The sequence below is a fragment of the Acyrthosiphon pisum genome, chromosome A1 (genome assembly GCF_005508785.2).
Source record: "Acyrthosiphon pisum isolate AL4f chromosome A1, pea_aphid_22Mar2018_4r6ur, whole genome shotgun sequence".
NCBI classification, from domain to species: Eukaryota; Metazoa; Arthropoda; class Insecta; order Hemiptera; family Aphididae; genus Acyrthosiphon; species Acyrthosiphon pisum.
The window spans coordinates 127061771-127074225 of record NC_042494.1 but is presented as its reverse complement, the minus strand read 5'-3'; the positions used below and the strand labels follow the sequence as shown (position 1 = coordinate 127074225).

The 12455-nt window shown below is 27.4% G+C and overlaps 2 protein-coding genes and 1 non-coding gene across 8 annotated transcripts in view; all 3 read left to right on the top strand.

The window, feature by feature from the left end:
* The window catches only part of LOC100166077 (voltage-dependent T-type calcium channel subunit alpha-1H), a 459662-nt gene that overhangs the window by 60427 nt on the left and 386780 nt on the right, over positions 1 to 12455 (top strand). The gene's annotated exons all lie outside the window — the stretch shown is intronic.
* The window catches only part of LOC100163063 (A disintegrin and metalloproteinase with thrombospondin motifs 9), a 104340-nt gene that overhangs the window by 45985 nt on the left and 45900 nt on the right, over positions 1 to 12455 (top strand). For both annotated transcript variants that reach the window (XM_029488272.1, XM_029488271.1), the window contains 3 exons: positions 1944 to 2111; positions 2260 to 2417; positions 7890 to 8018. In XM_029488272.1, the coding sequence (XP_029344132.1) occupies positions 1944 to 2111; positions 2260 to 2417; positions 7890 to 8018 (455 nt within the window). The remainder of the gene's footprint in view (positions 1 to 1943; positions 2112 to 2259; positions 2418 to 7889; positions 8019 to 12455) is intronic.
* TRNAS-GCU lies at positions 10084 to 10165 on the top strand. Its single transcript has one exon. It is a non-coding gene; the product is annotated as a tRNA-Ser (tRNA).

Genomic DNA, 12455 nt, shown 5'->3' with positions numbered 1-12455 from the left:
ATAATAGTACCACGGGCCCACGTAGAGTTTAACCATTTTGATTTATATTTTACGAAGACAAACATTGAGCGGAACTCTGCAGTCTCTATGTACATAATATATACGTATTTGAATAGTGCCGTTTAAATGGATCGAATAAGGAACAGTATATAGGTACGTACCTATACACGCGTATCGAACACGTTTGTTGTCGGAGTAATGTTATAATGTAAACAAATTCGTTTCAATGGGACGATCGTGACGTCCGTTAAAATAATTATAATAATATTAATATTAATAATATTATAATATCATATCCAAATTCCACAAGAGCTACGGTTCTCCGGCAACTGATCGATCGATGGATATCGATGGTGATATAATAATAATAATAATAATATTATGTCGTGCATGAAAGAATCTGAATTTTTTTTTTATCATGTCTCCCCTGGACAATGTTCAAAAATGTCTTTCACGAAGAACCAGCTCATTCTATACCAGGTCCTAATAATAATAATAATAATAATAATATTAATATGTAGTAGCGAAATACGAAAAAGAAAAAAAATCAATAAAGTCGAAACCACGCGATGCCAACGCACCCGGTTTTCTTCGGCCTTGACAATGAACGTTGCGAAATATTTACATGCTCCCTCGTACCTAGGTATTGTATAGGTATATAAACTCTGAATTGATTTACGTCGGCCAGGAAGTCACGACATTCTCCGAGAACGGCTCCTCCAGATTCGTTTTTTTTTTATTTTTGCTCACTATGCGCACCGCAATATACGTGTATGGCGTACTTATATACCTATATGTGTGTATGTGTGTGTGCAGTTAAATTAATAATAATAACTTTATAGACATACGGCGGCGTCGGCGGCGGTATAGCTTTGTGGTGTCGTCCTGCAGCCTGACTTCGTAATTTTTCTTTTATTCACATTCGTTGTTATTTTGTTTTTATTACATATATTATTATTATTATTATTATTATTATTATTATTATTTATAATACTCACCCGCAGTTGCCATATTATATTATTATTGAAATATTCTGACGTTACGAAATGGCATCGTATGTATTCGTGTGTAACATTAAATCGAAGATGTCGTTCACGTTAAGTGTTAAAGTCGATGTTGGTACATTAGAAAATCGTTGGACGTTTCCTGAAACTATTATTACAAAAGCATTTTAACTGCGCACCATCATGACGAACGCTTAATTCCAGCTGTATATTTGCGTTTTTGTTTTAATTTAAACCAATCAACTGCAGAGTTTAAAAACGATAGATTTGATTGATAGTTTTAATAACAAAAAGTAAGAATGATAAATTAAAAATGTAATTTTGGTATAATATATTATCTTATATTTTGAACCACTTTCAAAACTATTATTTCATTAACTGCATTCATATTTCATATTTTTTTTATTTTTTTCTTATTGGCACGTGCTACTGCAATATAATATTATGTACATTTCAAATGTTAACTTTAAAAAGTCGATTTCAATGCAGTTAAAAAAATAAATTTAGCGTTTTTTTTCTTTTTCTATTCTAAAAAGTAGGAAAAATATAAAAACTTGTAAGCAAATTTATGTATTTTTATGTTAATCTCAATTTTTTCAAGAAAAGAGCGATGAACGAAGTATAAATAAAACTGTACATAAAAAAACATTTGAATATGATAATATACAAATTTCACATAAACATATATAATGTCTCATATCACATATATATTTTATTTTTTATTTTTACGTTAGACAGTAATAATAATATGACGATTCCTTACTACTAGGTATAATATGGTTTAGTCGTGTGGAACAACTTTTGCAATATTAAAATATTTTTTATTTGGTCGTAACAGAACCATAATGATAATTATTATGTTGTTTCAATAATAATTAAAATTTTAATTACATATTTTGCCGTACAAAATCAGATAATAATAAATTGTTTTACTTTCAGATGAAACTCAAACGATGTCCATGGTTCCCGAATCACTTAGAAAAAAATCATCAATGGTCGATACGTCGGATACCAGCCGGTTCGAACGAGAATACGTTAAGCCAATCAAGTCAATACCCGAATCGTTGCACACACACGATATTCTTTATGGCGGTGACCAAAACAGACGTAAGTTTCTCATAAATACTATTGCCATGCCCATAAGATATACAAACCATCGAATATATTATGTTTTTATTTGATAGTAATATATATTAAACAGTAATTGATATGCTGTTATTATTATTATTATTATTATTATTTTTATTGTATAAAGTCGATCGAGAAAAACTTGTTAAACACCACTCTGGGCAATATCGACACAAGACAGCATTTATATGGGATCCTCATCCTCAATACAAGTTTACGGCATTTGGACATCTATTTCATTTGGTGCTCATTCAAGACTCCAAGTTCGTTTCTCCCGATATCAAAGTAAGTGATCGTTTTAAATATTTAAAAAAAATAATGATGTAAACATTATAACATTACAATGTTGTTTCCATACATGGAACACTATAATGTAACAGCGCATTGCACATTATATTTCAATTGCTGGTACCTACAAGGGTACCTGTCATACGTCATATACATAAAATAAATATTATGTTTTTAAAACAGTTTATAGTTTCAATGTAACACGTATAATATGTACATGGTATATCATTAAGCATAAGATTGAAATCGATGCATTTTCCTCGTTAAAAAAAATTGTATTACAAGTCCAGCAATTTTTTTTTATTAAATAATTATTGTTAGGAGGTTTTTCTTTATGTGCATAGGGAGACTATTACGAAAATTACTTTCCTAGTGTTTGGAACACTATATTAATATAATAATATCAGAACAACGGATTAAATGACCTACATGTAAAAATATCTTACTCGTGACATGAAGAAGTATATTTTGGCGATTCAATTGGATGTGATTATATTGATTATGTGACGACAAAGAAGTAATAATCGTCGTTTGCTTAATTGCTTTATAGGGTATACTTTAGTTCTTTTCGAGATCAATTAATTTTTTTTATATCTAATAGATAAACAAATTCATAATTAAATTCTTGAGGACATACGCGTATATACATGTATTATAGGTATTTTATATTTAGATCCTCTTTAAATATCCATACCAAATTAATAATTGTCATCATAATTATTAATATCGTCTATAGCAGAAACAAATTAACATCAGTGTTAACAAATTGTTAAGCTACATGACAACTGACAAGTCTATATAAGATATTTATTTGATTAACACTTGAAATAAAAAAGATTAAATGGCAATAGTTATGGCACGCTATAGAAATGATTTATACCGTAAGGCGTAGGTACATACTCGTATATTAATATCTGCGTGTATTTACTGCAGCACTTTGAAGATGCCAATTACACACTAAATATTATATATATTTTATTATTAACTTATTTAATTTTAGCTTTAATGTAATATTTTAATCTAATTTATTTATTATTCTCAAGTTAATCAATTATTCAACGATTACATAGTAAAATGTATAATATAAATATAATATTTTTCACAAGTACCTACCTACCTATCTACCTAATTATAATTTATTCCAATTCAATAAAAAAATCAAAAGGTAAAATTATAGTTTAAATAGATACCTTTATAATTAGAAAATTATAATATCTCTTTTTGAAGTAAATTGTAGAACATTTTAACCGAATTTAAACTCGTATGATATACCATATACGCTATGATTTTACGATTGAATAAAGTCATAATTTTTCAATATTAATCATAGTGTTATTTTTATTAAATATACAATATATATATATATAGATTATAGGTATACTATATCAATAATATATTTACTTAATGTTAAATTGAATTTAAGTATAAATTCTTCAAAAAAAAAATAAAATTGGAGATTTTATAAATCCAAGACCAGACAAAAATCAATATTAAATAACATTTTTGATATTTGTATGCACTCGTGATTAAATATAATATATGTATGTAATTACTTTAAAACTTCTTTAGGCGTATATAAATATTTTTTTGTACACTGCTACAGACCAAATACTAAAAAACTAAGCTGTGTTATATAGAAAAAAGAGTTAAATTACTCTTCAAATAAAAAATTCAAATATATTTGTGCTTTTTAAAAATATTGCTGCAGATATAAATAATCAACAAAATAATATTAAATATTCATTTATTTTTGGGATTTAACAATCCATTTTTATCTAATATTAAAGTGAAATACACTTGTCACAAAAACACAATATACTAATAATTTATTTAAAGCAGTCCACGATATATTGTATAAGTATTTTTATTGATTTAATTTTATAATATAATATGTAGCTATATTGTACATGAATAATATATTTTCTAGGTACTTGTAAGCCCACTTTTTGGGAAAAAAGAAAGTGTTTTTACAATATTTATATGCTAATGTTTTTAAATTGATTATTTGATTATTTCTTATCTTATTTTAAATATTCAATCTACTCTGCAGATGAGGTCAAGTAAAGAATCCGGATAATTGTTTAAGATAGCGGCATTCTCAAGTCTTATAATTTAAGTACACCTAGAGCTGTTTTTAAATGTTCGTAATATGAACACCTACCTATATAATAATATTATGATTATAATATTGACTACTGCAGTGATTTCGTTTTTACTTAGGTAGGTACGTTTATAGTTAATAAGTACATACTTTACTAATTGTTCGATAAAAAATAATTATAAGTCTATGCTCGAGTAAAACTATGCTAAGACAATTTACGACAATTATTCTGTATTGTGTTTTATAAATTCTATGATTTTCGTCCGCGGTAAACGACGCATCTCTATATTCTCTGTACAAACCTGTTAGTTGTTACCGACATATCCATACACATGTATAATATATAGCTGGTATATATATTATAGAATATCGGGTTTCGTATGAATTATTTACAGAAGAAAAGTTTTTTTTACGCATAATTAATTATTTAGTCTGGAGTGATGCCTTATATACACAGCACCCACTGGAAAAAGAAACAGTATACATATACAGGGTGATTCATCAAGCATGCTCACCCCCCACGTTTTCTTTTTATTCAAATTTTGATTTTTGAAATTTTTTTCTAGGTATAACCTACTCAAGAACCATATTTTAAAATCCTTAGATTTTTTTATGCCATTTCAAGAGACTCCTAGGCAATACCAACTTCTTAGTTTTAAATTTGAATCACTCGTTTTTGAACATTTTGATGTACTTACTTATAAAAATTTAAATTCAAACAAATAGTTTTTGAGTTTATTATTCAACGTTATGCTCTATGAGAATGATATTATATGTCCATTGTCCATCGACCATTAATACTGGCTCAATTAATATATCGTGCCTATGAAGATTTGAAAATTATAATAATTTATATTAATTTATCAGCATTCTATAATTTGTAATAGTTATTCGAGTGTTAATAATAGTTATTAGGTGCCTATAATAAATGCTGGATTCAATGTTAGATACTTAGATAGATATAGATAGATATATATATTTTATATTTTGAACAAAACAATTTTCAAGACTATTATCCCTGCAGGTATACGATACATATTTTAATAACTATAGGTACGTCCGAACTTTGAAATAAAATCATCTGCTTTATATAATCTACAGTAAAATAGGTTGGTATATAAAATAGCCTTAAATGGTATATCAATAAAAATAATTGAAAATGTGGTCCCCAAGTACCTATAAAGCATAATATAATATAGACACCTGCTTAAAAGTCCCAAAAATCAGGATTTGAATAAATTCATTAATAATGAATTTATTCAAATCCTTATTAAAGGAAACAAGTGCGCGTACCTACATGCCTGGTACGCACGCCCTGTATATATATGTATTTTATCCAACGGTTTTTTTAACAGCCATTAGATTTAATTTTTCTATTTATACACATCTACACACATAAATATTATAATGTAATGTAGTATATTTTATGTATTTTATACAATATCGGTCTTGTCGAAACAATTAAACGAGAGTATAACAATATAATAATAATAAAAGTGTCCACCGGGAGACGCGTTCTGGTGTTTTCTGCCGTCGCCACTTATTCATATAATATACGATGAATGTCGACTGTTGACCCGAAGACTGCATAGGTATACAAGTATATACCTATTAAATAGGTACTGTTGTACGACCGTATAGGTTTTACGTAGGTACACACATCGGACATAATAATATTACAGCGTCGGTACATTTATTTTTATTTTTATTTCATTCCGTTGCAATACGCGTGCATCGTCCCCAGCAGCGTGTGATCTCGTATTTTATTGCTCATGTGATTCAGGGGGGTTACACATATACAGTGACCGTGTAATCCGTCGTTCGTCTGCGAGTATAATATTAAATACGAGTGACGTTGGATTGTGAAATCGTCAGGGAGGACCGCGTGTATTGCCCCCAAGAATAATAATAATAATAATAATACCACATCGTTACGATTACGATATTATTTTCAATAAGTCTCCGGGATTTAGCTGGATTACTATGAATTATAACGTTACTACAATAATTATAATATTTAACTGCTATCTAAGAAACGATTAAACATATTATAATAATAAATTACTATATATATTATACTATAGAAAAAAATATATCGTGTAGCCAAATTTTAGATATAGTTATAACTCATAACCTATAAATTTAAACATGTTTGATAAAACCCATAGACCATAATATATAGAATCGAGTATGCGATTGGATTGCAATTATAGTAAAAAAAAAGTACAAATTATATTGATTATAGTTATTAAATAATTATAATAACAAATATGAACGTAATATCAGCATTCCCTGATTTACACCCAAAATATTACGTGGGAAAATTAATTATAGTTTAACTGATTACAATATTGTAAATTAACAACTTTATCTATGTACCTACTGAAATAAGAAAATAAGCACCTCAATAATATTTAAAATATTATATTTTTGATAACATATTACATAATATAACTTGTACTTATACAACGAAATAATTTGAAAATCATAAATTACCCATACATATTTTTTTTTTTATCTACATCATAATAATATATCTACCTAATACTTTGATTTTGAAATATATACCTAACTTATTTACTTATGTAATGATAACAAACTGTAAAAAAAAATATATTTCATGTATATTTAAATATGAAAAGTACTACCTAAAATGTATCTTAAATGGGTAGTTATAATAAATATATATTATTATTATGCGTATCACTGCACCATTTTATATATAACAATTTCATTTTGATCTAATTCGATGATAAGACATGAATAATTATTAACTACCTACTTGGCTACCGCCTGGTTGGACTTAAACTAAAATAATATTATAACAGGTTATTACCTTTTATATCTATATACTTACCTAAATAATATTAATTAATAATTATATTGTCCAAACAAATTTAGATATGCATGATGCATCTCTAAAATGTTTGAAGTATACGCAATGAAAAAAATGAGGTACTACTTTTGTCATTATAATTTATTTATATCAAATATTCATCATAACAATCATGCATATAAATAGTAAAACAAAAGCCTTTGTCTTACAAAATAATAAACGTGATTAATATTTAATACAGCGTGACTATTTTATCTCTTCCGATATAATTTGTTTAATTTTAAATATAATTCAGACTTTTAGAAGTAACGAACGATTATTTAGTAACTGTCTTGATATTGGTGAAATGCCAAAAAATATTGTTGCTAATGATATTATCTGTACATGATGTTTTAATAAATCGACCAACAACCTATTTTATTGTCTTGTATAAAATATACAAGCATTAAGCGATTTATAAGTTCTTATGCTTTCCGAAATAATTGATAAAACAAACAAAATTATCTTGAATTTACATTTGTTATTGTCGTAGATTACTCGTGTGAAACACAACGAGACATGGAGAGAACCACCCAATGTGAAGGTTAATGGATGTTTCTATTCGGGAAACGTCTCTGGTGAACCTGACTCGGTCGTTTCCGTAAGCCTTTGCGATGGAATTGTGAGTATCAACCTATTTTATTTTCACATTACGTTTTTCAAAAATGTTTTTATTTCATTTTAGGTTTAATTTTATCAACATATTAATATAATAATTTAAGCAGCTTATTTAGTAATATAATATAGGTATATATTTTAATGTAATAGGTATATAATATACTTGTTTAAAAGAAAAAAAAGAAAAACATTAACTTAGTAGGTAGGTTACAAGTTACAACTAAATAATAGCTAGGTATGTAATAAACATATCATCATGTTACCGTCAACAACAAAATATTACAAAGATCGAACAATTTTTTTTTATAATAATAACAGATATTAAATAACTGGTGGTGTATAATGGATATTTCGATGAAAACCTATGTAGGTACCTACCTATAGTAACCACCTACTATATATAAAGTCATGTAGAGTGTATATAGACTGCAGAGACAGTGTTATCGGTCACAATCTAACACGTAAGAATATAAATTTACTCAAATACATAATATTCTACATTTACATCAACGGTGAACAATACATTAACTTTACGATGTACGATTTATAAATTACAATCCTTAGTAGGTATAATATTAAATAGGTACAACATTCTTTGCCGGTTCTTCAATAACAAAGATATCTTGATCTCTGGTTATTTTCAAAATTAAAATATTTTCGTAAATCCCAATGTGCCTCGTTAAAATTGCAACATTAATATACTCTATATTTGTGTTTTCTAACCTTTTTTGTTGTTGCGACACACAAATTTACTTTTTTAGATAGGTAGTCGACACCATACCGTAAAAAAAAAATCAAGTTTAATATGCTATTATAGTTTATAATATCTATAGTAATATTAATAATCTTTTTCATTTTAAGCAAGTTTATCATTTAAATTTAATAATTTGCATTTCTGAATAATGAATAATACTTAGGTAATCCTTTTAAGTACTTATAAATTTATACTATAATCTTAAGATTATTTTAAAATTTAAATACATTTTTTATTTTCCTGTTGTCATTAGTTGTAGATTGAGAAACACGCTGCAGCTCTTTAGGTACAATTATTATTAGCTTTATAGTTTATGGTCAATTCTCAATAGTCATATTGTTGTTATGTTGTACCTAGTTGGAAAAAAAACGCATCGCTATTTCAGTTCAATTAAATTAATTTCACCAACCTAACCTAACCTAACCTATCAATAAAATAAATTAAAGATTTATTTTTTTTTCTATACAAAATAGCCAAAGTTCCAATAAGTGGGTACCTACCTACTTAAAATTATATTTTTATATTATTGTGTATACTTTATACGATATACCATATACGACATATCTACTATAACCTATTAACTATAGGACATAGGTACGTAGGTACTAAACTATACTTGATATATTATATTTTAATAATATTATGTAATGCAGGTAGGTACCTACTATGCGAATGTTTTTTTTGAAAATTATTCATAAGAGTATAAGACTCACTTAGAGGTTCCTACACGAATTTTACCTACCGGCTATAGTGGCTACAGTACTTCGTATATAACGTAGGTATACGATGTACATAACGATATATTAATGCAGTATTATAATTTATTTTATATATTTATTATATACACTTAAATTTATAATTATATTATAGTCTATAGGTACCTAATACTGTAATAGAATATAATGTTTATAATAATAACTATACTAGATAAATAGGTAGGTACTATATGGAGCAATATTAGATAGACATAATATAGCTAATAGTGAAGGCACCTTTAGCCAGCGTATTATAGGATGGTACCAACTTAGCACTAGGTAAGTACCATCGATTAAAATATATATATTTAATAATAAATCGTATTACCGATTACCTACCTACCTACTTATAGTTTATACTGTGTATTTTGAATCATTCTATAATAAACTTGCAAAATTAAGAGTGTATATTATTATATACACGTAACATATATTCTTTTTAGTTTTGACGCTTCATTAGAGAACTACATAATATATTTTGAACGATCAATATATTTTGTTAATCTACGATATTTTCTAAAGTGGTTTAAATAAGTCTTTTTTGGCTCGTCCTTGCACGAGACGAGGTGGCCGAGTGGTTAAGGCGTTGGACTGCTAATCCAATGTGCTCTGCACGCGTGGGTTCGAATCCCATCCTCGTCGGAACCGTGTAAATATTTTTTGATTTTTTTTACAATTTTTTTGTGGTTTTGGTTTTTGGTTTTTTGGTTTTACACTTTTTATTATTCATTCTATTATATTTACGCGTTACTTTTATTAAATCATATCGTTTTATTATATCGTATCATTGTATCATATCGTATCGTTGAAAAAAAAGTATTTAAGTATATTACAATTAATAATTTATATAGTACACTACATTATAAACTATGATTACAATTTATCCCGGGTTATACAGAGTGATTCATCAAGCATGCTCAGCCCCTTTTTTCTTAAATAATGCAGTTTTTAAAATCTGATTTTTAGAATTTTAAAATATACTTAAGACCATATTTTCAAATTCTTGAGATTTTTGTTTTTTTGATTGGAGTGTCCAATGGATAAAAAACCTCTGTTGTTATTTAAATGAGAACCCCCCTACCCTCCCATTTTCAACTGTAAATTATTCAGTGGATCATGAAACGTATACCTATCAGAATCCAAACTACGAGTAGTTTTTGACTTATTTAACCCTTTGAGGCATAGTGGACAGTGGTATTATACCGAAACCACCTCCAACTGAACATATTGGTAGTACTATACATTATTTTTTTTAACTTTTTGTCATATGATAATGTTATATTTTGATATTTTAATAAAAAAAAAATGTGTGATTGAAAAAGTTAACTTTGTGTTCTAAGGATAAAAAATCCATGGTATTGGGTTTATAAGATATGGGGGCTGTAAATTTCTAAATTTTAATCATTAATATTAATCTATCTATATTAACAATTTTCCAGATCCAGACAACATCAAAAAATGCTTAAATTGGTACTTAGAATAAACTAAATTGTATATCATAATCTTTTATAAGTATATAACACATATTTAACTAACCATAATCGTACAATATTAATCATTCAACCAATTATTGTATCATGAGCATGGCTTATCTACAGTGGCAGCCTAGGGTGCCTGGGCTGCCCCAGCAATTTTTGAAAGGTGCCGGTCAACCGAGTCTTAAGTTAAAAGAGTTACAACATTTATTTTTTTTTTAAACTTGATTTTTTTTGTGGGTATCGTTATAATTACCATTTACTTACAAAGATTGATTTCAGCTGACTTCCGAAATCGGAAAAACCTACTCTAAAGACTTGAGACAGACGACGACGGTTCTAGGTATTATTATAGGTATAAGTTTGTATCAACACAGGGCACTCCTTAAGTAATGCAAAAAAATCAAGAATTTAAAAAAATTGTTCGCGTATATTTAAAAATTCCAAAAATCTGAATTTGAATAAATTCATTATTAAACGAAAAAAAGGTGGGCAAGTGGATGTCGCTCTGCTGTACAGCAGGTTACAAGTGGGTCACTGTATAATGGATGATATTAAATTTGAATTCAAAGCTAAAATATCATTGTATAAGAAAAACGATTCTGAGCGGAGACGGTATGTCATTCTAGGTATATAAGACATATTTTCTACTTATCTATAGTATTAAAAAAAAAAGTTGACCTATAATAGGTACCTACCTACAACAAATTCCAAATTAATCATATAACAATATCCATTAGTTACTTATGACGCGTTATTCATCAACAACAAACCGTGGTACTATCATAGATATATAATAGTATATTTTAGAAGTTTCAAGTACCCACGAATAATATTATACTATCACAACAAAATAACTAAAATAGTTATTCTAGGTTTTTTAATATGTAATTTCGCCTAAATTTGAACTTAAAATGACTATAAAAATAAACTGTGCTCAGGGGCGCCCGCAGAGAGGGGCCAGTGGGTGCCATTGCACCCACTGAGATTTTTTAATAAACAAAAAAATTATTATATTATATTATAATATATTCAATTTTTTTTCTGATTTTTTTTCTAGAAACCAATAATCATGTAAGGTAAACTTTCACAGAATAATATTATGTCCTTATGTCTTATGACGATATTTAGTATATTTTTATAGGTACACTGTGTCACTGTGTATGGTATAATAATAATTATTATATCTACTATCTAGACTATCTATTTATATTTAGATGTCTGAACAAAATATACGGGAATTACCACGATCGATAATCGAGAATATTCGATAACAAGTAACACTCTCCTCAGTCCTACTCGTCCCAGTGAATTACGATACGTATACGTCGATACGTATTCGTAGTTAGCGTCTAGTTCATTACTCATTGTTCATTACTAGTTATTGCGATTTAAATTACCGAGTTTAGGAGATATTATAGTTGTTATAGTTATTAGTATGTCATTCAGCTACAAAA